Source organism: Notechis scutatus, chromosome 6 (genome assembly GCF_049901735.1).
Source record: "Notechis scutatus isolate UNSWTSFEM ecotype Mainland chromosome 6, rNotScu1.2, whole genome shotgun sequence".
NCBI classification, from domain to species: Eukaryota; Metazoa; Chordata; class Lepidosauria; order Squamata; family Elapidae; genus Notechis; species Notechis scutatus.
Window position 1 is genome coordinate 26787286 of NC_142014.1, and position 27117 is coordinate 26814402.

The 27117-nt window shown below is 42.9% G+C and overlaps 1 protein-coding gene across 5 annotated transcripts in view; it reads right to left on the bottom strand.

Moving 5' to 3' along the window:
* RELN (reelin) overlaps positions 1–27117 on the bottom strand; it is a 371671-nt gene that overhangs the window by 29451 nt on the left and 315103 nt on the right. For all 5 annotated transcript variants that reach the window (XM_087967748.1, XM_087967745.1, XM_087967746.1 and 2 more), the window contains 10 exons: positions 25470–25719; positions 19860–20028; positions 16918–17058; positions 11332–11509; positions 8505–8698; positions 7465–7721; positions 5110–5264; positions 3658–3872; positions 2205–2382; positions 921–1096 (listed from right to left, as the gene is read on the bottom strand). In XM_087967748.1, coding sequence (XP_087823874.1) covers positions 921–1096; positions 2205–2382; positions 3658–3872; positions 5110–5264; positions 7465–7721; positions 8505–8698; positions 11332–11509; positions 16918–17058; positions 19860–20028; positions 25470–25719 — 1913 coding nt within the window. The remainder of the gene's footprint in view (positions 1–920; positions 1097–2204; positions 2383–3657; positions 3873–5109; positions 5265–7464; positions 7722–8504; positions 8699–11331; positions 11510–16917; positions 17059–19859; positions 20029–25469; positions 25720–27117) is intronic.

Here is a 27117-nt window from a genome sequence, read left to right on the forward strand (position 1 = left end):
GGGTTTGTCATGTTTGAGGAGCTGGGTCAGAATAATTTTCTGGTCTAAAACCATTCATGGATTTAATAAATTAAAGGCTACTCCTTTCAACAGAGAGAGTTTAAAAATACTATAGACCCATGATGGCGAACCTATGGCACGCAGAGCCATTTGTGCCTGTACGGGAGCTGCAGGCAAACTTACCTCACTTTACATCGCGCACGCCTCACAGCTGATTTTCGGTTGGTTTGAGGCCTTTTTCGGCCTCCCAGAGGCTTCAGGAAGGCTTCTGCAGGCTTCTGCTGGCTTTTCAGGCCAAAAACTAGGCCCATTTCATCACTTCCTGTTTTTCTGGAAATACCGGAAGTGATGAAACAGGGCTAGTTTTCAACCTGAAAAGCCTGCAGAAGCCTTCCTGAAGCCTCTGGGAGGTCAAAAAAGGCCTCAAACTGGCTGAAAATCAGCTGTGAGGTACAGTGCAGGTAAGGGGGCAGTGGGTGGTGATGGCTGGGGGGTGGGGATTGCACACGCATGCATAGGGGGCATGGGGGGATCGCGCATTGCCTTCTGGGTGCTGGCACACAAGCGCGAGCGTGCAAGCGTGCACACAATTTTTGGCACAGGAGCCCAAAAAGGTTAGCCACCACTGCTATAGACTGTAGGGCTGCAGTGAGCAACCTTAAACAAGATGATTTATATATTGGTTCAGCTTTGGAACAGTGGATAATTTATTAAATTATTGATAACTTTTCACAAGGTTAGCTGACGGATGTGGTCAGCTGGGGAAATAAGTCCTTCCTTTCCTGAGTTGAAGTTTTAAGGATGTAGGTTTTATGCCCCGTCCTGTCATACTTCTGGACTTGCATCATGGTTATTGTTCATCGCTAACTGTCATTGAAATGGATGAGTTACGTTCACCTCTATTAGGTAAGCTGACCTACTTTGCGCCCCGCAGGTCCAGGTCTTGGGTCACCGCCTGCCTCACGGTTGGTCCTCCAAAATATAGAGCCGTGTCCTCGGCCAGAACCCCACATTCCAGACAGGCCAGCCCGCCTTCCAGGGACATCCATAAATCAGGGCGAATTTCTTCATTGTCGAAACGCTCCTTCAAGAAGGTCTGGTGAGGGGTTGCAAGATATAAAAATAGGCTGATGTGCTGTTTTCTTCTTTCAGATGAAATGCTCGGAAAAATATAATTCCTTCCTTCCTTCCTCCCTCCCTCCTTCTCCTTTTCTCCCCTTCCCTTCCCCTTCTCTCTTCCCTTCCCATTTGCTTCCCTCCCCCTTCCCTTCTTCTTCCTTTCCCCTTCCCTTCCCTCCCTCTTTCCTTTCCTTCCCATTCCCTTCCCTTCCCATTCCCCTTCCCCTCCCCCTCCATTTTCGCTTCTCTTCCCTTCCCATTCCCTCTTCCCTACCCATTTCCTTCCCTTCTCTTGTCCCCATTATATACCAGAATTATTTGACATCGGAAGTAGATTTTGGAATAATAAACTTATATTTTCAGCAGAAATGTAATCCAAATACATATTAAAAGGTAAAAGTTTCCCCTGTCCAGTCATGTCTGACTCTAGGGAGCAGTGTTCATCTCCACTTCTTAGTCGAGGGAGCCAGCATTGTCTGGAGACAATTTCCATGGTCATGTGGCCAGCATGACTATATGCCGAGGTGCATGGAACACTTTTAACATTCTCACCAAAGTGGTACCTATTTATCTACTTGTATTTGCATGCTTTCGAACTGCTAGGTAAACAGGAACTCGGGCAAGTAATGGGAACTCAATCCGTCTGCACAGCACTTGGGTCTTGAACCCGGACCACCAGCTTTCCAGCTGACAAGCTCGGTGTTTTTAACTGCTGAGCCACCATACCTCTAAATACATATTAGTCAGACAAAAAACCAAGAATAACAGGTGGCGATTCTTCAAAAGTTCCTTATTGTTTCACATCTATAGACAGAATATTGCCAGACTCTACTATTGGCATCTGCAACATACTCTGTACTATTAGGGAGGACTTGTCCTCATCCTCTTTCTCCCACACAAAATATCTGTGTTGAGATTCCCCTTATTCTTCTGGAATGCAGCCCCTCCTTTCTCCTCACTACATTCCCTCACAATACTTTTATAATCATTTGTGTTATGCTATGTGAAGTAGTGTGGAATTCATTTGAATGCAAATATTTAGCTTATTTGCATTTCTTTCCATGGTCCAAATTATCTTTAATTACCTTCAGAGGATGGGTCAAGTAACAATTCGGCCCAGAGAATCCTGGATCGCAAATGCACTGCTCTTTCAAGCAATCCCCATGGCCTTGGCAGTTTTCGACACAACCAGGCCCAAGGTAGAAATTGTCAATGGCCCACTGCATATCGGAGTACTTCTGATAAAATCTGAATCTCACTGGACTGCAGGAACACATAAGAAGAAGCTGAGATTATCACATACACCTTGTGTCATGCCCCTTTTGGAATCTGACTCAGAGGAGGAAGATGAACAGCTGACAGGGAGCGGGAGTGTGGCTCTGTTGGCTGTGGAGGAAACTGGGGAAGGGCAAAGTCTGGCTGGGCAGAGCAGGGAAGAGGTAGAACAAGGGAGAAGGAGTTCAGAGGAAGACCCAGGCCCACCCCCTCTTCATCCTAGGGCACGCAGAAGAGAGCAACGTGGGGTTGTGCGGCTTACAGGGGAGGAAAGGGCCCTGATTCCCTTCATTAGCTGCAGCTGGGAACACAGTGTATAAAAAAGGCAAGCTGCATGCAGCAGGCTGTTGGGAGCAAACGTGACTTTATCTTGTATCACCGTGGCTTATCTGTATTCCTGGCGTCTTCCCAACTGTGTGAGTTTTGCTGTGCTTTCAAGTTTGAAATTCTTGCTTCTGCCCTGCCAAACTAATTACTTCAGTTTGGCTTGTTTGGACTTTAAGTTACAATTTGTGTTAACCATGTTTTGGACTGAATTTTCTGCAGCCAAAGGCTGTTCCTGGGAGAGTTTTTCAGCCCGTCAGTATTGCTGGTTCCAATTTTCTGGCTTTTAACCAACTGACTAAGAGTTTTTGGAAATGCAAAAATTTTCAACAAATTTATACAATGTTCCAATTTCTCCTTCATAAAATATATATATATATAAAAGTGAAAGATTCCCTCATGCATCATCACAAAATCTCCAGAACTGTAAAGCCTACAAACTTGAAATTTGGCACATATGTTCCTCTTGGCTTCTTAGGTGCTTGCTAAGAAAGGATTTTTCGAAATAACCATCAAAGCATTAGAATTTCCTATATTATTATTATTAACACGCTCTGATGCTAAGGAGTTCTACTCACCCTCCCCACCTGAAAAGAAATCTGTTCCAAAGGCAAAACGCAAGCAGAGGAGAGGAGTTTCAGTTTCAGTCTTAGTTTCACAGCAGCAAGCAGCTTTAGTGCAGAACAGTTGAGCTAAACCATGCCCAGGTTCCTTGTTGTCTCCTTCTTGCTCACACAACAAATACTGTTTCAGTTTCCAAACAGCCCTCAATTCTCTCACACACTGACAAGACGCTAGCCAGATGAATACCGATGGATGCTGGTAGGCAGAGGCAGAATTTTTCCCCCCTTATTTTCCTCCCCAAAAACTATGCCTGACTACAATAGTTTTGTAGCGAAGCACGGGTATCGAGCTAGTTAAGCATAGTTTTCTACTTACTTTCCTACTAGGTTTTCAGGCAATGGGTATGTTATCCTTTTCCATCCTTTGGTTGGGAAGAAGACAGAAGGCTGGGAAACAGCCCCAGAGCACTTGGGGTCGGCAGGCAAACACTGAGGGATGAGGTACCTCCAACTCACGCCAAAATCGGTGGAATATTGTACATGGACTTGGTTCTGAGCAATTTTTTCTGAGGTTTTACATCCAACAGAAATCTAAGGGGTGCAAAAAACACGAATGTGTTTTGTTTAAAAAAAATCAGTAAAGATAATTCAGATCTTAATGCATAAAAAGAAGGTTGCTTCAACAGAAGAGAATATTTGTAGGTCAAGGTTGAAATGCGGGGTCGTTGGTGAATTAGTTAACACTGCTAGCTTATGTCCCCCAATATCTTTCCATGTGGTACTCCAGCATTTAGCTCATCATTGCAATAGGCATTACAATAGGTTGGGTTGGGGGGGGGAAGATAGCCATATTCCAGCATATGAGATGCTGCCACAAAGAGGAGGGGTTCAATTTATTTTCGAAAGCACCAGGAGGCAAGACAAGAAACAACGGATGGAAATTAATCAACAAGAGAAGCAACCTGGAATTAAGGAGAAAATTCCCAACAGTGAGGACAATTAACCAGTGGAACAGCTTGGCCTTCAGAAGTTCTGGGTGCTCCATCACTGGAGGTTTTTAAGAAGAGACTGGACAGCCATTTGTCCAGAATGGCATAGGGTAGTGGTGGATAAACTTTTGGGCTCCTGTGCCAAAAAGTGTGTGCGTGCTTGCATGCTCGAGCTCGCGTGCCAGCACACAGAAGGCAATGCGTGCCCCCCTGCCCCTACGCATGCACACGCAATACACACCCACCCCTCTGGCCGCCCCCTTACCTGCACTGCGCCTCACAGCTGATTTTCTGTGGGTTTGAGGCCTTTTTCAGCCTCCCAGAGGCTTTAGGAAGGCTTCTGCAGGCTTTTCAGGCTGAAAACTAGCCGTGTTTCATCACTTCTGGTATTTCCGGAACAAGAGGAAGTCATGAAACGGGCCTAGTTTTCATCCTGAAAAGCCTGCAGAAGCCTGCAGAAGCCTCCCTGAAGCCTCTGGGAGGCCGAAAAAGGCCTCAAACCCACCAAAAATCAGCTGTGAGGCGTGTACATGCACAGTGAGGAAAGTTTGCCTGCAGCTCGCGTGCCAGCACAAATGGCTGTGTGTGACACCTGTGGCACACGTGCCATAGATCGCCATCATGGGTATAGGGTCTCCTGCTTGAGCAGGGACTGGACTAGAAGACCTCCAAGGTCCCTTCCAGCTCTATTCTGATTTATTGATATACTGACAACTCTAATGTAGATATCCAAGTACCGGCCAAGAGTTTGTTGTTTAGACAGACAGACTTCCTTTTGGAAAGCTATTTATGAATTCAGAGGTCCATAAAAATCTCCATTCTTTAAAACTAGAGTTTACCTTGAACTGCATGATCCAATGCTCCATAGGAGTTAGGTCGTGGGTGATGGCGTAGGCCTCTCGGCCATCATGGCTACCACACATCAGGACCCCATCAGGGGAATCACAGAATTTTTCAATGGAACAATCATCATGGAACATCCAGAGCTCATTCACTGAGGAGAAAAAATATATATTCCAATCAGTATTTCAAAAATATTCCAGTCGGTGTTTAAAAGCCCAATCGTTATTTTAAAATTAACACGTTTTAAAATTAGATGGGTTAATTAGGCGGTCTTAATTACCAAAAACCAGTATCTGGATTACTAACGTATTATGGGATTGTAACACGATAATGAATTGTCTTTTTATAAACACAAAAGTTTTAGCTAGATTCTTACATTTTAGAGGAAACCAAGTTTTGTGATAATACTATTTTCCCCCCATGCCTGCTTTGAGGGCTATCAACTCTTTCTATATTTATACACCTGTCTTTTAAATTGCTACCTGCTTAGAAAAAAAAGCAAACAGTAGATGCTTTTTAAAATCATTTCGGGATAATTTCTGTGGTTGATTTCTTCTTCTTATACAAATATCCAGTAAAACTGTCATCCACATTCTAAAGTAAAGGGTTGAATTTAAGTGGTATTAAATTCAATCCTTCATTTATCATCTGTAAAATTTACCCCCTTTTTTTGGTCATTTTTGTTTCCTTGTATTATTTTTACCTTTTTCTACTTTGATATCTTAATGCTTTCTCTCTTTCTTTTTTTAATCTATTTCACTCTTGGACCATTTGTTTTTGTTAGTTTTCATTTTTATTTGTAAACGCATTTAATAAAATATATTATGAAGGGAAGATTGAAGAGAAGGAGCAGGGGAGACAGGATAGCAGTCTTCCAATATTTGAGGGGCTGCCACAGAGAGGAGGAGATCAAACTATTTTCTAAAGCACCTGAAGGCCAGACAAGGAATAATGGAAACCGAACAAGGAGAGATTCAACCCAGAAATAAGGAGAAATTTTCTGACAGTGAGAACTATCAACCTGTGGAACAAAAGTTTGTTAGAGTTTGCAGCATAAATTCACATCCAGAAAGCACACAGATGGATTCAGCAGGATCATTAACTTCTTTATAAACATAATAATATGAGTAAAGTTTACAATACCATTTGTAGATTCTTTTAACGTAACATAAGCAAAAACATAAGCAGCAGCAGTTCACAGCAGATATCGGTTTCAGCAAGCAAGCAAGTTAGTTTCTCTTTCACTTTAGAGCTCAGCACAGAACAGAGATTCTCTCTTTAAGTTTCAGCCCCCAAGTCATCTCTCATAGGCTAACCTTGTTACTAAGCTCTATTCTAGTCCGTGAATATACTCTGACAAAGTTGCCTTTGGACTTTGTGGGAGCTTCATCACTGAAGGCTTTCAAGAAGAGCTTGGACCAGAGGTGGTATTCAGCAGGTTCTGACCAGTTTTGGAGAACTGGTAGCGGAAATGTTGAGTAGTTTGGAGAACCGGCAAATCCCACCTCTGACTGGCCCCACCCCCATCTATTCTCTGCCTCCCATTGAGTCCCAGCTGATCGTCTGGGTCTTCTTTGGTTGCCCTGCACAGGAGAACGGAGCTGGAAAGCAGGTTAGTGGAGTGGGGAGGGAATGGAGATTTTACAGTATCCTTCCCTTGCCATGCCCACCAAGCCACGCCCACAGAACTGGTAGTAAAAAAAATTCAATCCCACCACTGGATTGGACTGCCATTTGTCAGAAATGGTGTAGGGTCTTCTGCTTGGATTAGATGGTCTACAACAGGCTTGTCCAACCGCGGCCCGCGGGCGCATGCGGCCCAGGTCGCCTCGTAATGCGGCCCAGTGCCCACCCCAACCTTCTGGTAAGAGCCAGCGAGGAGGAGGAGGAGAGGCAGGCGCGAGGCGGGCGAGGCAAGCGCCACGGCAAGCAGCAACTGAAAAGGTGGCGCCGCCTTTGCTGCTTCTGCCCCCGCCGCCGTCCCCCACCCCGCCGCCCCGCCGCTGCTGCTTCTGCCCCCCGCCGCCCTCCCACCCCACCCCGCCGCCGCCCCCCGCAAAATTTGGCCGGAAAATTAATAAAAATAGATAATTTTTAATAAATAATTAATAATAAATAATAAAAAATAATTTATAATTTATTATATAATTTTATAATATAATTATTTTATAATAATTTATTATATGTGCGGCCCAAACCAAATTTTCATCTTCTAATGTGGCCCAGGGAAGGTGAAAGGTTGGACACCCCTGGTCTACAAGATCCCATCCAACTATGTTAATCTGTAATATTCTTATTTAATAAAAAAAACACGGACACTCCCACTGATTTGCAACTATAGGAACGCTTACCTGTCGTTCTGTCGTCTAAAAACATATCAAAAGCGATTCTGCCGGTGGGTCCCGCATCAGCTGGAGAGCGTTCGTGCTGAGGCAATGGCGCACTGCTAAAAGTATCCAGCATCACCGTCCTCTGATCTGCTGAGCCAGAGATCAATACGTTGTCAATAGCCCAATCGCTTTGGTCGAGACCCTCGTGTTTAGGCTGCCACCAGCGAAAACGAGTTCCCACTCGCTTGGCGTCCGGAGGAAGCATAATGTTCACGAAGCTAAATGGAGAAACATCGCACACCAATTAACTAAATATTTTTTAAAGCACATAGAGATAGTCCTGCACTTACAACAGTTCATATTGTGACTGTTTGAGGTTACAAAAGCACTGAAAAAAGTTACCCCTTTTTTCACACTTATAATTGTTGTGGCATCCTTCTGAGGTCAGTAAAACTAGGACCCAGATTGTTGGGAGCAATAGGCTTCTCCCGGGCCTCTGGGAGGGCGAAAATAGCCTCCCGCGGGCCTGGAGGCTCACTGGAAGCTGGAAACAGGACTGTTTCTGGACTTCTGGAAGGCCTGTTTTTCCCCCTCCCAGCCTCCACGTAGACCCTGCACTTATCTGCATCATGTGGAGATTCCTGGGTGGGGAGGGGGAGGTGGGCAGGGCCAGCCAGTCAGTTGAAATACCGGTTCGGTGAACCAGATGTAACTTTAACAGCCGGTGCGACTGAACTGGTCCAAACCGGTAGAATCCCACCCCTGCCAGATCCGGCCCAAGGGCTTTGAGTTTGACACCCCTGCTCTACATGAACACAGTTATTGTGCTGACTTTAAGGATATGGAAGATCTTTTTAAACTACAAAACAGCTATAAGAATGTTAATCTTAAATTAAGCCTCGGTAAGGGAGCAAGGATCCATCTGGGGGAAAAAACCACTGAGTTTTAAAATGCTAGAATTTCCATTCTTAAGTAATATCTACTCTTAGTTCAGTCTATTCATACTGACAGGATGAGGTTTTATGAGTTATCTCAACAGGCAACAGGGGCATAGCTATTACCCAGGCTTGCTGAACTGGTCGTAAAAGATTTCCATCAAGAGCGTCCACGTAATGCCACCATTCATAGAGTATTCCAGGAGAACTCCTTGATTACGATTGTTGGGGCTGATCAGACATCCGTACATGAAGTAAAACTGAATGAATTCTGCCTTGGTTAGGTTGAGATCCACTGTCACAAGCAAACGGCTGCATCCCTTAGAAAAGGAGGAAAAATAATTGAGAGCACTAAGGAAAAAGAAGAAGAAGCAATTTAGTATTGTTAATTGATAGAAGAAAAGGACCAAGGTTATTTTTTTCTCTCTGTCCAAAGAAGGCAAAAGCAGGATTAAGAGGTTTATTAAAGGGCTATGCATTTATTAAAGGGCTGTTGAAAGGCTGTCAAAATGCCTTTCTGCTGAGGATTCAATTTTCTCGCTGGGAGAACTCCGGCGCAAGGATACGGACAACTGCTTGAAAGCCAGATCTTTTTTATTTTTCAGGAAGGCGAGAGATAGCGAGGAGGCTGCGTTCCTGGGCTAGCTACCTTCGTATGGTAAGTCCCTTGATTTTTATACCCTTTTTCTCCTTTTGTGTGTATGTGCTTGTATTTGTATTTAATGTTTCAAATCCTGTCAGGGTTTGTCTTTATTTCCGCCAGAGGGTAAACTCCGTGGGGTGCGGAAGGCAAACTTTGCGGGGTAGACCGATTGTATTATCGGCTTCGTTCTAATCTCTTTTAGCTTTACAATAGTTTCTTATATTTGTTTTGTGGCAATCTCCTGTCTGTCTCCTTTATAATCTATATGTTTTTGTGTCTTTTGTCTGTTTGTTTTGCTGATTTGGCATGTCTCGTGTTTGTAAGGGTTTTCTTTTCTTATTTCTCTAGTTTTCTTAATTATTTGGGCTTTTGTCTAAAGGGCTTCTTTAATACCTTTTATTTGATTCCTTTTCCTATGTAAGTTTGTTTTATGGCTGGCCTGATGTTCCCCTTGGGCTTTTCCTGCTTGAGTGGCACCACTGTCCTTGTGAAGTTCCCTTTCCACAGGGCAATGCAAAAATAGGCAGGTGTGGGCTTCAAAAAATTTAGCAACCAGTTCTCTGCCCGGTTGCTGGGTGGGTGTGACCATGGTGGGTGTGACCTAGTCAGCCTCCTGCACCACCCTGGCCTGGGAGCGAAAACCAGCCACGGGGGTGGGGGCATTTTCACCATCCCTGGGCTCTGGAGGGTCTCCTCGAGCCTCCGGGAGGGCGAAAACGACCACTCCAGGCTCTGGAAGCTTGGAAACGGGCCCATTTTCTGGCCTTCAAGAACTTCCGGGAGGTCCATTTTTGCCCTCCCCGGGCTCCGGAGGCTCTCTGGAGGCCGGAAATTCTCTGGAGGCTAGCCTTCCAGAACTTCTGGAAGGTCCCTGAGCCTTTGCATGGGCCCTGCACTTACCTGCGATCCAAAATGGGGCCATGTGCGGAGGGGTGGGGAGGGGCGGGCGGGGCCAGCCAGAGGTAGGATTTGCTAGTTTGCTGAACTGGCCATAAAATTAACAACTGATTCACCTGAACCGGTAAGAACCGGTAGCAGCCCACTCCTGAAAATAGGTTCTTTGGAGCAACTGAGAGCAGCACAAACATTTCACCTTTCTGCAACCCTTTAAAGCAGCCACATATTTCTCTAAGTTATTTGGCATTCCATTCAATGCTGGAAACTGCCAAGAGTTGTCTTGTTGTGAGATTGGCAACAAATAAAATCCATTTATTCATTTAATCAAACGATCAATAAAGGTTTCCTACAGAATGTAGCAACATAATTTGTAGCAACATAATTTGGTTTCTGAAAAGTTGTTTCCCCAATCATTATTGGTTTATTAATTTATTTGTATCCCGATTTTTATTATTTTTATCAACAACTCAAGTTGGTGAACATGTCCCAACACAACTTCCTCCTCCTATTTTCCTCAAAACAACAACCCTGGAAGGTGGGTTGGGATAGGAAGTACTGGCCCAAGGCCACCCAGCCAGCTTTCTTGGCTAAGGCAGGACTAGAACTCACAGTCTCCTGGTAATTGGCCCAAAGTCATCCAGCTGGCTTTCTTGGCTAAAGCGGGACTAGAACTCTCAGTCTCCTGGTGATTGGCCCAAAGTTATCCAGCTGGCTTTCATGACTAAGGTGGGACTAGAACTCACAGTCTCCTGGTGATTGGCCCAAAGTCACCCACCTGTCTTTCATGGTTAAGGCTGAACTAGAACTCTCAGTCTCCTGGTGATTGGCCCAAAGTCACCCACCTGTCTTTCATGGTTAAGGCTGAACTAGAACTCTCATTCTCCTGGTGATTGGCCCAAAGTTATCCAGCTGGCTTTCATGACTAAGGGGGGACTAGAACTCACAGTCTCCTGGTAATTGGCCCAAAATCATCCAGCTGGCTTTCTTGGCTAAGGCGGGACTAGAACTCCCAGTCTCCTGGTGATTGGCCCAAAGTCATCCAGCTGGCTTTCTTGGCTAAGGCAGGACTAGAACTCATCTCCTGCTTTTTATCCTGGTGCCTTAACCAATGGACCAAACTGGCTTTCTATATGAAAAGACCTGCTCAATATAGTCCAAGAAGTTTGCAAGTTTGAATCATTATTTTTCAATTACGTTGGGTTAATATCTTAATGCTTTCTTTCTTTTTTAAAGGAAATATCTTAAAATACGTTGCTTTTCTATGCCCACCCAGGTCCAACAAATCATATTTACAGCAAGGCAAAGACAATTCCAAAAACATAAACCAAAGAAAGAAAACGCAGCGATGGGGAAAAGAGCCACCAGAAAAGGCTTGCTGGAGATGACCAACATGCCCGAAATTCAAATACTAACCCCGCTAAAATGAAGAACCATCCCAGAAGCCACCGCACCACAGACGGTGCTTAGTTTGCCCCCGTTGACGGTTAGCCAGTTCTGGCTGGATGGGGCACGGTTGAAATTGTCTTTCAGTTGGGTGGGGAGGGAGACATCTGGCTCGTCGCAGTATAAGCCGCTCCAGTTTTCATCGCACCTGTAAAGAACAGGAGACAAGAGAACCCAATTAAAATCAAGCACCCCATCTTTAAGCGTTTCATCAAGATGAATGGGTTTCACTCAGCATGGTTAAGCCTGAAGCCACTGTTGAAAATGACTGAATGGTGCAAAAGAAAATGCTTTTTTTTTCCTTTTGCAATATTGATTTAATATGGGGGGTGGATATGTTTAAACCTCAACTAAAATCAAATGACTTGGGTAGAAAGAGGGAGAAACCCTAAAACAGTTTAATGTCGACCGTCCCATTTGCATGCCCAGCAAAAGAAACTCCTGGGATATTTTTATTACCAAGAGTAAAATTTTACTGACAGATCCATACAGGCACAGAAGGAAGTGAAGCCAATTTTGAGGTTTGGGTGCAAAGCACAGCATAGTGAACCCCCCCGTTCCTTTCTCAGCCCTGTGTCCACTGTTCACCAATCCAAGCTAGGCATTTTATTTTGGGAAACAGTCTGCACCTTTAGAGAGTTTTCAGCTTCTGACCTTGGGGCTGCGAGATCTTTTCAGGCTGCCAACGGCTCACGTAGATTCCTTTTCTCCCTCCCAGCTTCCCACATGTTCCAAACCTACCCGTCCCCATTCCCTTAGCTTCTTTGTCAAGTTGTGAACAGAAAGAGGTGCTTTGTGAGTCAATCTTGGCTTCATATTTGTATATGAATGATCGGGGGAACTAGGTATGCCCAGACTATCAAAGAGAAGGGTCGGAGGACGGACGGACATGATAGCCTTCTTCTGATACTTGAGGTCTTTCCTGGAGAGAATGGACTTCTTCTCCAAAGCATGGACAAGCAGCAAAGGGTAGAAGCTCATTAAGGAGAGACCCAAATTAGAAGTAAGGAGAAATTTTCTGACAGTGAGAGCAATTAATCAATGGAATAGTTTGCCTCTTGGAATTCTGGGTGCTCCATCACTGGAGGTTTATAAAAAGAGACTGAACAACCATTTGACCGGGAAGAAGGCCTCCAAAGTCCTCTTCCAGCCCTATGGTTCTATATTCATGGAAACATATTTTTATTTTATTTATTTATTTATTTGATTTGCCAATTGTTTACAAGATAATAAGTATAAGTGTATACATAGTTGTGAATACATGAAATGGGTACATATAAGAAAAATAAAAGAATAAGAGAAACAATAGGACAGGGACGGTAGGCACGTTGGTGCGCTTATGCACGCCCCTACAGACCTCTTAGGAAAGGGGTGAGGTCAATAGTAGACAGTCTAAGGTTAAAGTTTTTGTGGAGTTGGGGAAGAAACTACAGAGTCGGGTAGAGTATTCCAGACATTGACCACTCTGTTGCTGAAGTCGTATTTCCTGAAATCAAGTTTGGTGCGGTTAACTTTGAGTTTGTATCTATTGTGTGCTCTTGTGTTGTTATGGTTGAAGCTGAAGTATTCATTGACAGGTAGGACATTGCAATGTATGATTTTATATACCATGCTTAAATCAGACCGAAGACGGCGTAATTCAAGGTTTTCTAGTTCTAGAATTTCAAGTAGAGTTGGTCCTAGAACACTGCCTTGGGGACACCACTATTGACAGGTACAGAATTTGATAGGACGCTCCCAATTTTGACCATTTGTTGTCTGTTTGCCAGGAATGCTTCTATCCAGTTATGCAGTTGTCCAGAGATACCATAGGATTTTATTTTTAGGAGTAGTTTGTCGTGTACCACTGAATCAAAGGCTTTACAGAAGTCTATGTAGATTGCGTCTTACCTAGCGGTCCATCAAGTCCACCTTTTGAGTTTTTCTTTTTAATTTATGCATTTCTTTCTTTCTTTTTTTGGTCAGATGATGGACATGTGTTTATCCAAAGCATGTTTAAACTCAGTTACTAACGATTGACCCACTAACTGTGTTGGAAGTTGGTTGCAAACTTCCGCTACTGTTCTGTGAAATTGTACTTTTGAAGTAATTTGTTGGCAGTACTACCTTGGGGCTGCCAAGCTCCAGTCATGATGAGCTGGTAGAAGATGTGGTGTGGAAATTAAGAAAATTAGGGAAAGACAATGGGCACCTGAAATTAGCAGTCGATTGCAGGTGGTTAAGGAAGAACAAAGCAATGTTGGCAGGATTTCGACACCCAAAAATTGGCAAATAAAGTTAACATCACTTCCAACAGCAGATGAGCTGTTGGAAGTGACAATTATACAAGAAGCTAAATTAAAGGCCTTCAGAAAAAGCGTGAATATGGTGCAGCAGATTTTAAAAATTGCAGTTAGAAGCCAGATTTGAGAATTCACAAAGTAAAAGCATCAGCTGTAGAGCAGAATACAATAAATACTCTTAACGGAGCTGTTTTCTGAAATATTTTCGGAACTGTGATTTACAACAAGACTCTGGGGAGAGCTCACTGAGTCATAATAATAAGAAACCACAAAATGGCAAGTTCCCAAGATATATATGTATATTTGCCAGATTTGTAAATTATACCACTAAATATAAAATATTAAACTTGGCACGCCAAGATCCTCTCTAGTGACATCAATCTAACAGGTTTTAGCTGGCTTGCACAGTGTCCTGGATAAAAGATGTTATTTAAAATGTGTTGGGGTTTCTACATAATAAAATATTTTCACTGGTACTTTAGATAGTTCTTTTCCCTGTTTCTGGCTCGATTTTTAATATCTGACTTACTTTTATTGTTTTGCCCGTCATTATTTTATAGATAAAATGATCTTTTTCTAATATTTTAAGTGAAAAACTATGAGTAAAGGAAAAGGTTCAACTGTTTCCCTAAAACAGATGAGAGTGGAGGGATTCTGGGTCCATCACAATTTAGGTGGTATGACAAAATATTAAAATGGAATCAAAAGTTGTTTTGTCTTCTTGACAATCTGTTTTATATGTAACTCTATGAGGAAATAGAGGAAAGTCTATGTAATTCTAGGAGAACATACAAAGCAAGTTACATTCTTTAATTGTATTCTTTGCTAATAATAATAGTTGCCATTATTATTACTATTATTCCACTATAAACACTGTAGGTCAACGAATTTGTTCAGACGCCAAGTTTTACAAGCAGTTGGCAAAAGAAAACAAGTGAATCAAATAAAGAAGTAGGTGAAAAATCACAAAAATGGATTAATGTGCTTCTATCAAATTTTGCGTTTTTGTTTTATCTGGTATTTTTAAGAGAACATGCATGTCCCCTAATGTTAACTGAACGGGATATTTAAGCCTTCCCAAGTAATCCCAGAGGTGTTTTTTCAAGAGGTAACTGGACTTTCTGGTTTTTCTTTGAAGATGATGTTTCGCTTCTCATCCAAGAAGCTTCTTCAGTTTCTCATCCGAGAAGCTTCTGAGAAGCGAAACAACTTTAAAGAAAAACAAGAAAGTCCAGTTGTCTCTTGAAAAAGCATCTTTGGGACCACTATGCCCTGAATGATGGAGAATCTCCATGGACAGTAGCTTCAGTTACACCACAACTGTAATAGCATCTAAATGAACCTGGAGGAAGGATGTGTTTTAAAAAATCTAAATAATAGAAATGAATTTGGTATATTAGACCTCTTCAATCCAGTTCCACCAAAACCAGGGAAAATACATTTTTTTTAAAAATCACATATAAACGGTGCACTAATCCATTACTTGTATAAACTGTACACTTGTAAAATCCCCTTTAATCGTTGCGTTATAAAAGTGGCTCTATTATCTATCTTTACAGATGTTGGCGAAATAATAATGCACCAGGAATTAGTAACCATGGTTTTTTTTCCCCTAACAGTGAGATGAGTAGTGATACTGATCTAGATGCTGTCATCAGAGCTACCATTGCCTCGATGATAATTGATATTAATGATAGCTTTGGATTATCGCTCTAGTTGAAAAATTGGCCAAGAGCTGAAGATGGCAAAATAATGCAACCCATTATTTTCATGAGTTGTCTTATTGATTTTGTGACTGCTCAGAATTTGTTCCACTTCATTAACCGACATTCAGGGTTGGGGGAGATTTGGTTTTGAGAGGAGACAGAGAGAGATTTATTCGAACAGGGGAGCTGCTTAGTTTGAATTCCGAGAAGAAGCCAACTGAAGTGGTTATAGCCAGGGTGTCAACTTATAAACTATTTCTATGGTCTTTTTGGAGTTGCCAACAGAAAGGGAGGGGGGGAAAGGGTTTGAAAGGGCAGTGCGGCAGCTAGGAAAGCGAAAGTGCATTCCATACATAGTTTTTCAAAGATAGTAATTAGGTGACTGAAGTTTCTGCCATGCAAAATTCTAACTGGATTGATGACTCTTGGCTATGGAGGTGTCCCACTGGAGAATATGAATTATGATACACCCAGAGGGTGGGAGAAATCCAGGGTCAAGGGTGACAATGAATTATGTGTCTCAGAGTCTGCTATACCCAGGCACTGCCGGACATGTTAACTCCCAATAAATCCTTTTTAAGTTTTGAAAATTTGGCTCAAGACTCATGATTGAAATGGGGGTAACTGCCGGAATCCTGATACAGGGGTGTGGTTCAACCGGTGCAACAACTGGTTCGCGCTTCACACACATGCAGAGCATTTGCTACTGACCTTCTCCAGTAAACCCTGGGTGTTAAAACAGCTGACGCACGGCAATCCACTGTGCCACGTCAATCAGCTGAGTTTGAAAAACAGGATATAAAGCACAGCCTAGAGCCCGGGTGGACAACTGGGGACAACAGCTGATCGTCAGATCAAACGGAACCATTTTGCTGCCAGCCGATCATTGGAGCTACCGGTTCTCTCGAACCAAGCTGAACCGGTAGAATCCCACCCCTGGTTATATCCTAAATGAAAATCATGCACAGGTAATCCTTGACTGACGACCACAATGGAGCCCCAAATTTATGTTTTTAAGACAGTTTTTAAGTGAATTTTGCCTCATTTTACTACACTTCTTGCCACAGTGGTTAAGTGAATTGTTGCAGCTGTTCAGTAACACTGTTGTTAAGTGGCTTCTCCATTGACTTTGCTTGTCACAAGGCCACAAAAGGGGATCATGTGACCCCGGGAGACTGAGACTGAAGCAGTTGCCAAGCGGCTGAATTTTGATCATGTGACCACGGGGATGCTGCAACAGTCGCTAAGTGTGAAAAACGGACATAGGTAATTTTTCAGTGCCATTGTAATGGTTGCCAAATGTATGATTGTAAGTCAAGAACTACCTGTGTTGTCCATTTCTTTGTGATATTTAAGGGGGCGGTCTGGTCCACATTACAGGTAGTCCTCAGTTCATTTAGTGATCGTTTGAAGTTACAACAGCACTGAAAAAAAAGTCACTTGTGAGAAATGGTCGTTAGTCACTTTTTTCAGCGATGTTGCAACTTTGAACAGTCACTAAATGAACTGTTGTAAGTCAAGGAGATACCCGTAGTTACTCTGTCTCTCTCAGTGGGGTTAATACTTACACACAGTTTCCTTCCGTGCATCTTCCATGCCCGCTGCACATATCTATACAGCCGTCGCCTATGTAGACATTGTCAATAGCCCAGGTTTGCTGCTTGTCGAAAGGAGCTGTTTGGTGCCAACGGAAACGGGTCGCATCAGACCTTTAGGAAAGATGACACATGAAAATAAAATGCTTGTGGAGGTAAGGCACAAGAATTAGCAAGTTCCCCCCTGTGGCATCGATCAAATGGAGACTGTGGCTTTATTGAACAAGTAAACAAAATTTTTAAATAATCAAAGAGAGAAGCAACCTGGAATTAAGGAGAAACTTCCTAACAATGAGGACAATCAAGCAGTGGAACACCTTGCCTGCAAAAATCGTGGCCACTCCATCACTAGAGGTTTTTAAGAAGAAACTAGATAATCACTTATCTGAAATGGTATAATGGGTTGGACCTCCAAGGTCCCTTCCAGATTCCACTCCACTCCACTCCCTATTTCAATTCCAATTCCAGTTCCAATTCCTATTCCAATTCTATCCCATTCCATTCCACTCCACTCCACTCCATTAATTCCTATTCCTATTCCATTCCTATTCCATTCCATTAATTCCTATTCTATTCCTATTCCTATTCTATTTCTATTCCATTCCATTCCACTCCACTCCACTAATTCCTATTCCTATTCTATTTCATTCCACATTCCACTCCACTCCACTCCATTAATTCCATTCTATTCCATTCCATTCCATTCCTATTCCATTCCATTAATTCCTATTCCATTCCTATTCCTATTCTATTTCTATTCCATTCCATTCCATTCCATTCCACTCCGTTAATTCCATTCCTATTCCATTCCTATTCCATTCCTATTCCATTCCATTAATTCCTATTCCATTCCTATTCCTATTCTATTTCTATTTCTATTCCATTCCATTCCACTCCATTAATTCCTATTCCTATTAACAGTAGATGGCAGCATTAAACTTCAGACAAAGCCTGCTCACCAAGGGAACAAAACTTCTGTTCAAGCACATTGCAACCTATTTGCTTATTCCATTTATATTTTGTACCCTCAATATTTTTTTTACGATGGTCTTCCTCCAATTTTCCAATCAGATGAGAGTGATCTTTGAATTTAACCCACTGGTTTTATAATCTCAACTATTTCTGATAAATTGGAACCAATTTTTTTTAAAGCCTGAGATGTATTTATGGTTCAAGTACAATCCTTTTTTCTTATTACTCTGCTTTCTGTTTTTGTGGCAATTGAGACCTGTTCCCTCACCATACATAGGAGAAATTTGAGAAATTGTTTGTTTTTAACAACCCTTTGGTCCTGTCTGACTCTTGGTGACTTTATAGGCAAGTGCTCTCCATGCTACAGCTTGGAGCTGAAAACAGTTTTTTTCAGTTGTTTTATGTTTGACTCTTTATCACATTTGATGTTATGAAGCCAGTGTGTTCTTTACTTGCTCCTTCTTCTTGTTCTACTATCCATTCCTGGCATCATTGCCTTCTCCACTGAATTTCCACTCCTAACACGGTCAAAGTAAATCACACATAGTCTTATGATTCTAGTTTCCAGTGATGTATCTGGTTTTATACAATTTAATCCTTCTCTGTTAAGTTATGAGCCACGGTGGCGCAGTGGTTAGAGTGCTGTACTGCAGGCCACTTTTGCTAACTGCCAGCTGCCTGCAATTTGGCAGCTCGATTCTCACTGGCTCAAGGTTGACTCAGCCTTCCATCCTTCTGAGGTGGGTAAAATGAGGACCCAGATTGTCGGGGGCAAGAGGCTGACTCTGTAAACCCCTTAGAGAGGGCTGTAAAGCCCTGTGAAGCTGTATATAAGTTAAGTGCTATTGCTACTCCTTCCTTCCTTCCTTCCTTCCTTCCTTCCTTCCTTCCTTCCTTCCTTCCTTCCTTTTCTCTCTTCTTCCCTTTCTCATTCTCCTTCCTGGTGGCACAATGGTTAGAATACAGTATTGCAAGCTAATTCAGCTGACTGCCAGCAGTTCAATTCTCACTGGCTCAAGGTTGGCTCAGCCTTCCATCCTTCTGAAGTCAGTAAAATGAAGACCCAGATTGTTGGGAGCCATAGGCTAACTCACTTAGAGAAGGCTGTAAAGCACTGTAAAGTGGTATATAAGTCTAAGTGCTGTTGCTATTACTATTGCTACTCTGAGTCTTTGTGATATATGCAATAATTTATACCAGGACCACAGTTCAAAGGCCTCAATTTGATCAGCCATTCTTAGTATCCAACTCTTGCACCCCTACATCATTATAGGGGAGACTATTGCTCTAACTAGCCTGCTTTTTGTTTATTTCTACTTGAGAAATATGATATACTTAAATAACATCCTGTTTCAAAGTTGTTCACTTAGAACAGAAAAGTAGCTGAATCTGCAGAGAATAGTCATCACCGAGATACTCAAGGCTTTTAGAAGATCTCAATTAATGTGAGATATGATAAAATATCAGCTTTTCTCGCAAACATACTTGAAGTTTTAGAGCTCTGTGGGTGATGGAGCGTGTCCCTGACTTTTTGAACTGTGTACTTCCCAGATGTTTTTGAGATGCAGAGTTTCTAGACTGCTTGATAATCATGAGAGATGAAGTTCAACAAATCTTGAGGGCCCCAGGTCAAGAAAAGTGCAGGAGATCGTGATCAATTAGCATGTGTTGACACGCTAATCAATTAGCATGATGCACCAGAAAGTTTTGGGCGGCCTCATTGGAGTCAAGTGGGAGACCCGTTGAAATAATTTAATTTAGAATATCTCTTCTGACATAATTTAAAAAGTAATGAAGGAGGACAAATATGCAACTTGTAGAATTCCTTTGGAAAACAAGTTTAAAAATGCGTAGCTACCGTGGAAAAAGAGACCACTGTTTCAAAGTCATAAAATAATGGGAAACTTGTTATGATGGATAAAAGGATGCCAAATATAATTCACCTGGTGTAAGGAGGAAGTGGCAAGATAATTCTTGTCCATTTGTTGAAGGTGTCAGAGACCAAGATCCTCTGCAGATGATACCTGTTGCATTCCACATTAGTAGGAAGGCAGTCTTTTACCACAGGTTGCCATGTCAAACCAAGGTCCACAGAATATTCCAGCTCGATAGCTAAAAAAAAAAAGGGGAGAATAAAATGCAAAAATTGCAAGACTGGCACATAGGCAAGCATTAAAATATTATATGCGAAGATGCATAGAGATAACTTGAATGACTGCTCCAAAGGTACCTTTTTAAAAAGGCAACTGGACTTCCTTGGTTTTTCTTGGAAAAAGTTTCACTTCTCACCCAAGAAGCTTCTTTGGTTCTTCAGTCAGCACTGAAGAAGTTTCTTGGATGAGAAGCGAAACGTTTTCCAAGAAAAACCAAAGAAAGTCCGGTTGCCTTTTTAAAAAAAAGCACCTTTGGGACAGCCATGACCTGGAGAGCAACCAGGATGATTAGGGGACTGGAGACTAAAATATACGAAGAACAGTTACAGGAACTGGGCCTGGCTAGTCTAGTGGAGAGAAGGACCAAGGGAGACAGGATAGCAGTCTTCCAATATTTGAGGGGCTGCCACAGAGAGGAGGGGAGTCAAGCTGTTTCCCAAAGTACCCGAAGGCCAGACAAGGAACAATGGATGGAAACTGAAGGAGAGATTTAACCTGGAAATAAGGAGAAACTTTCTGACAGTGAGAACAATCAACCAACGGAACAGCCTTCAGAAGTTGTGGGAGCTTCATCACTTGAGACTTTCAAGAAGAGATTGGACTGCCATTTGTCAGAAAAGGTCTAGGAACTCCTGCTTGGGTGGGGGATTGGACTAGATCAGTGGTCACCAACCAGTGGGCTGCAGCCCACTGGTGGGCCTTGAGAAAATTTTGGTGGTCTGCAGAGAAATCTCACCCCAGAGCACCCCCCAAAGCAATTAATACAGGCAGAGCAGAAACACAAGGCTGCGCCATCCACATGGCCCGCAGGAACGCTCCCCGCCCACTCACTCTTACCCAGCAAACTTGCCTGCTAAAATTGCTATTTTTCCTTTTTCCAACCATCATCTGTTCTGCTGCGCAGGGAGATTTGCATTAGCTAGGAAGCAGGAAATGGTTGGATTTCTTGCTTTTTAGCTAATCTTTAGATCTTCAGCTCCGCCAAACCTCCCTTAGGACTGAAGGTTGGCTTGCAAGCAAATTCAGTGCAGACTCACAGCAAGCAAATTTAAGAGACTGAGCCAGCCAATGGCAGATAGATAGATCACTGAATGATTCTGTGAGCAACTCAATCTGCCTGCTTTGCCTGGTTTTGGGTAAAAATTGCTCTTTTTTATAAAAAAAAATCAATATTTACATACATGGTGTGTTGTGAGTTAATTTTATGAGTTTGCTTGCAAGCAAATTTTATGTGACAGACTGAGCTAGCCAATGGCAGATAGATAGATCTCTGAATGAATCTGTGATTCTGTGAGCAACTCAATCTGCCTGCCTGCTTTGCCTGATTTTGGGTAAAAGTTGCTCTTTTTTATAAAAAATTCAATATTTATATAAATATTTATAATATTTACATACAAGCTATGCCCAGCCAGTCACATGACCACCAAGCCACACCAACAAATTAGGCCATGCCCACAGAACTGGTTAGTGATCCCTGGGATCAATAATTATGAGTTTGGTGGTCCCTGAGGTCCAAAAGGTTGGCGACCCCTGGCCCAGATGACCTATAAGGTCCCTTCCAACTCTGATTATCTGGATGGCTGAGAATCTCCATAGATATTTAAGTGACTGCTGTAGGGGAGCAGATCCAAATGTTCTATCATGTGTTGAGTTTTACATTGTTCTCAAAGAATACCTGCTACAGCGTGAATTCCACTAAAAGTAGAGAACAAAGTTGGCCATTCTATGGAGAGGTGCCTCATCTCTATGGACTAGAACAGTGGTCGCCAACCAGTGGGCTGGGGACCACTGATGATCTGTGAGAAAATTTTGGTGGTCTGCAGAGAAATGTCACTCCCAAAGCAATTTATCCAGGCTGATGGAAACAGAAGGCTGTGCCGCCCACATGGTCCGGGGGAACACAAGGCTTGCGTTGCTTGCATTGTGAACAACACGAGGTAGTGAGGGGAGGGGGGAAAGGGCGGAGGTGGGGGGAAATTGCCCCACTCGCCCCATGTCCCTGGCCTGGCCACCTGCTTCTTTCTGCTTCTTTCTTCTGCTGCTTTTGGCCGCACGCAAGGAAAGCAGCAAAAGTCTTTCTTTCTCTCCCCCAAACTCTGCCAGAAATGAGTATTTGGGAGCCTGCAAGGCATCCTGCTCCAAGAGGCTGCACCGGGGCGACAAGTCTTACAAAGACTCATTTCTAGTGGAGTTTTGGGGAGAGAAAGAAAGACTTCTGCTGCTTCTGCTGCTTTCCTTGCATGAAGCCCAAAGTCTCTCTCTCTCTCTTCCCCTGAGAACAGAGCTGAAGATAGTATCCTGCGATCCCAAATAAAGAATGATCAATCGGTAGGAAAACAGGTGGGGAATTTTCCTGCAGACTTTTTTGGGGGATTTTCCCAGGGTCTCTGGTCCGCGGGATTTAAAATTATGAGCTTGATGGTCCCTGAGTCCAAAAGGTTGGTGACCCCATCACATGCTCCGTCTTTTCTATCCTGCTCTATGGAGTGGAGAGTTCGTCTTTGACAGAAAGCCCCTGGAAGAGACTAGAAGCATTTGAAATGTGGATATACAGTTACGTATAAGCTGGGTTGACAAAATCAGAAATGAGGAGGCGATAAGCCGCCTGGGAAAGCCAAGGGAAATCATCCAAACCATAAAGAAACACAAAAGGTAGAATATTTCGGACATGTGATGCAACACCTGGAAAAGTACGGCATATTCACTTAATCCTCCAGGGAAAGATTGTGTCAGGGCTCTGACAACACACTCCCATTTGAATCATGAGTCTCTAGCCATATCTCTCAGGGTTTAAAAAAATCATTTATTAGGAGTGAACCTGTCGGCGTGACCTGGGTGCAGCCGGCACTGAGATACATAATTCATTTCACCCTTCACCCTGATCTTCTCCCAACCCCTAGATGTATATTCTCCAATGGGACACATCCATAGCCAAAAGTCATCAATCATGCTCTCCAGTAATAATCTTGCACGCCAGAAGCTTCGGCTGCCTAGCAATTAACTAAGGTATGAATTACTCCCCCCACTCCCTTTCTGCTGACAACTCTGAAAGACAAGAGAAATATTTTTGAGTTGACAAACTGAAGGCAAACGAGGTCCAGGCAGAAGAACATCATGGCTTCAAAATCTAAGGGACAGGTTTGGACAAAACTCAACAGCACTTTTTTGTGTGGCTGTTGTTAAATATAGGATTGCCAGCATGATGGCCAACGTCCAATGATGGATATATGGCACAAGAAGAAGAAGAAACCTAACATCGCCTCACTAATTCAGTGTTTTCTCAAGACCACAGCAGTTGAAAAAGGAAAAGCACTCCGATATTTAATCAGATAAAACAACTTAGGGTGTGAAATAGCGAATTAATGCTCTTCTGCATTTGGGTCTTGCGATTGTAGGTGATCTCTGCCGGTTAACATGGTTATAGTTTTATGACTTGGATTGTTTCTGGCTTCCAGCATTTGGTTGTGTTATCTACTCTTCTGATAGTTGTAGCCTTGTATTCCAACCCCTTTTGGGATCTGGATGGCTTACAAATTGCTTAAATAAATATGCAGCCATAAAAATAAATCAAATGGAGGGCAGATTATGGAGCCACTGAGATGTTCATTGGTGGGCACCGATGAATAAATCAAGGCATTTAGGCCGATAGAAAGGATAATGAAGTTCTGAAATAGGCACAGATGTTGAGATTTTAGATAGCATAGCTGGGTGCTTCTCAGCCTTGGCAACATAAAGGTGTATAGACTTCAGTTGTGGAAGTTCACAAGTTGCCAGCACTGAGAAACATTGGCATAGCAACAGAGAATCTACACTATGAACTAGCACACTTTCTTAGTGCAGGTTGTTCCTCAACTGCATCTTTGCCAAGTGATCTTAAGCAGTTCATTATTACTCCAGCCTCTGTCTTCTAGCTACTATATAAAATCCATCTAAATATACTAATTACCGTATTTTTTGGAGTATAAGACACACTTTTTTCACCCTCAAAAATGGATGGAAATGTCTGTGTGTCTTATACACTGAATGTATAAGTGACCGGTCACCCACCGCCCCCACCCTTTGGCCTCTGCCTCCCAGCAATTTGCCTCCTTGCAGCAAATAGCAAACAGCGTGTTTCAGCTTCAGGACAGCCTGATTAGCACAAGTAGCTGATTGTCGGTTGGGCCTCCCGATGATCAGCTGTTTCAGGCTGCAGGATTGCTATTGCCTATTGCTGCCTCTGCACGCCCCATTTTTGGCCTCCACATCCTATTTTTGGCCGTCCCTCCACATGCCCTGTTTTTGGCCTCCGCACGTCCCATTTTCCGCACATTCCGATCTCTGCTGCCCAGAATGGGCTGCAAATGGGGCACACGGATGCTGAAAATGGGGAGTGCAGAGGCTGAAAGTGGGATGGGGCACGCGCAGGTGGCAATAGGCGATGGCAATCCCTGAAGCCTGAAACAGCTGATCATTGGGAGTGTTGTGGTCTGGAGCTGGCAGCAGAGTCAGACAGTGGGGAGAAACATGGGCCAGTCCTGAAGTCTGGGGAGGGCTCGGACAAGGGATCTGCGTCTGACACAGAAATGGGGCCAGGGCCATCTGAGAGTTATGTGCGACTCCAGAGCATCCAGAATCTGACATCAGTGAGGCAGAGGAACAGGGGGAGCCTGTTCCCAGTGCGTGCTTGCGCAGAGCTGCCAGAAAGCAAGAACAGTGAAGACAAAAGGGGCGACTCAGGAGTATTTCTGGTAATACCGGAAGTGCCGAAATTGGCCCATTTTTCAGCCTCCAAAGGCTGCAGAGGCTTCCCTTGAGCCCCGGGGAGGGCAAAAACGGCCTCAAATGGGCCGAAAATCAGTTGGGAGGCGTGCAATGCAAGTAAGTTTGGCTGGGGCTCGCGTACCCACACAAATGGCCTCGCGTGCCACAGGTGGCACGTGTACCATAGGTTCGCCATCATGGCACACCAGAACAACTAGACATAAGGACAGTTTTTTCGTGAAAGCCACCACTCTGCTAAACAAATAATTCCGTCAATACTGTTCAACTATTACAAAGTCTGCACTACTATTACTGTTCTCATCACTCCTTATCATCCATCCCCTTCCACTTGTGACTCTATGACTGTAACTTTGTCGCTTGTATCCTTACGATTTTTATTGAGTGTTTCCTAGTATGATTTGATTGCTTATTGTACCCTCTGACTATTATTAAGTGTTGTACCTGATGATTCTGATGAATGTATCTTTTCTTTTATGTACACTGAGAGCATTTGCACCAAGACAAATTCCTTGTGTGTCCAATCACACTTGGCCAGTAAAGAATTCTAATCTAATCTAATCTAATCTAATCTAATCTAATCTAATCTAATCTAATCTAATCTAACATAAATAACAAATTTAAAGAAATGGCTTTTACCATAGCAAGAGTCCGTGACTGAACAGGAAGCAGCAAAATCCAGCTGAAGAAAAGAGTCTTCGTTTATGGCGATGTCAGTTGTGACCACGTAGCGAGTGCTGGCTTTCTCAATGAAGACCAGAGCATCTCCAGAGGAGCCACAGACAGGCATTTTGGTTCCACCTGGGTGGAGAAGCCATTTCTTGCTATCCAAGGTGTTGAAATCATCTTCCAGGACTGTGTTGCCAGAAATATTTCCACCAATAAGGATCTAGAATACAGAGACAAACACTGAAGTAATTTCCTGTGAGGAACCTAAATTGAAAGGTCTGTGGAGATTCTCAGTCATCCCAGGTCATGGTTGTCCCAAAGGTGCTTTCCCAAAAGGCAACTGAACTTTTTTTCCCCTTGAATACATTTAGTTTCTCATCCAAGAAAACTCAGTTGGATCAGCGGCATGGAGAGAATAACAAGAAATAATGCTGCAAAGATATGCTTCCTATTTTGATAGCACTCTGGAATCAATCCAGCTTTGTTCAGGCTTCAAAAAATACAAATTTAAAAGATACACCAAAAATGAAAGTGACAAAGGACTTTAAAAACAACAACCAGTCAAACAAATACATCAATGTTGTCACATTTTATCTAAACTTGGGAAAGGATAAAATTAAGTATGAACAACATTTAAACTGCATTCACATTGGATAGAAGTTTAGAACTGGGTGGATTTTTTGAAAGAAAATATCCTGTTGGAATAGTGTAAATCACTTTATCATGCAGGAAAATGATGAAATATCACCTAGGTTTATTAAATAACTCTCTTCCTATTGATCAACACACATTAGGTGACTATATTTTTATTTTATTTGTTTCTCACCTTGTCTACTACACCAACTGTATAACTATATAATACAAGAGGACTCATTTATTTTTGTTATTTTTTATTTATATATTTATTTGTATACCACTTCCACTTTTACACATAGTTCAAGGCAGTGAACATATCCAATATAATTTCCTTCTCCTATTTTTCCCACAACAACAACCCTGTGAGGTGGGTTGGGCTGAGAGAGAGTGACTGGCCTAAAAATCACCCAGCTGGCTTGCATGACTAAGGTGGGACTAGAACTCACCATCTTCTCATGATTGGCCCAAAGTCATGCAGCCACCTTTTGTGCCTAAGGTGGGGTTAGAACTCCCAGGATCCTGATGATTGGCTAATAGTTTTCCAGCCAGCTTTTGTGCTTAACTTGGGACTATAACTCACAGGCTCCTGGTGATTGGCCCATAGTCTTCCAGCCAGCTTTTGTGCCTAAGGTGGGACTATAACTCCCAGGCTCCTGGTGATTGGCCCAAGGTCATCCAGCCAGCTTTCATGGCTAAGATAGGACAAGAACTAATGGGCTCCTGCTTCGCAGTCTGATGCCTTAACCACTGGGCCAACTGGCTCATTGTCCCAGAGATTCTTTCGACTAACAGCATGAGAAGAACATCAGTGCTGAGCATACCAGATGACCACCTAGTCTTCTCTTATGTTTATTCAATGATCTACCATATTCCTCTGGGAAGCTCTTAAACAAAATATGAGTGAGGCAGTGTCAACTGGGTAACCAAATATATATATAGTTATATATATTTAAAATATAGTTACATAATATGGTCTTTGAGG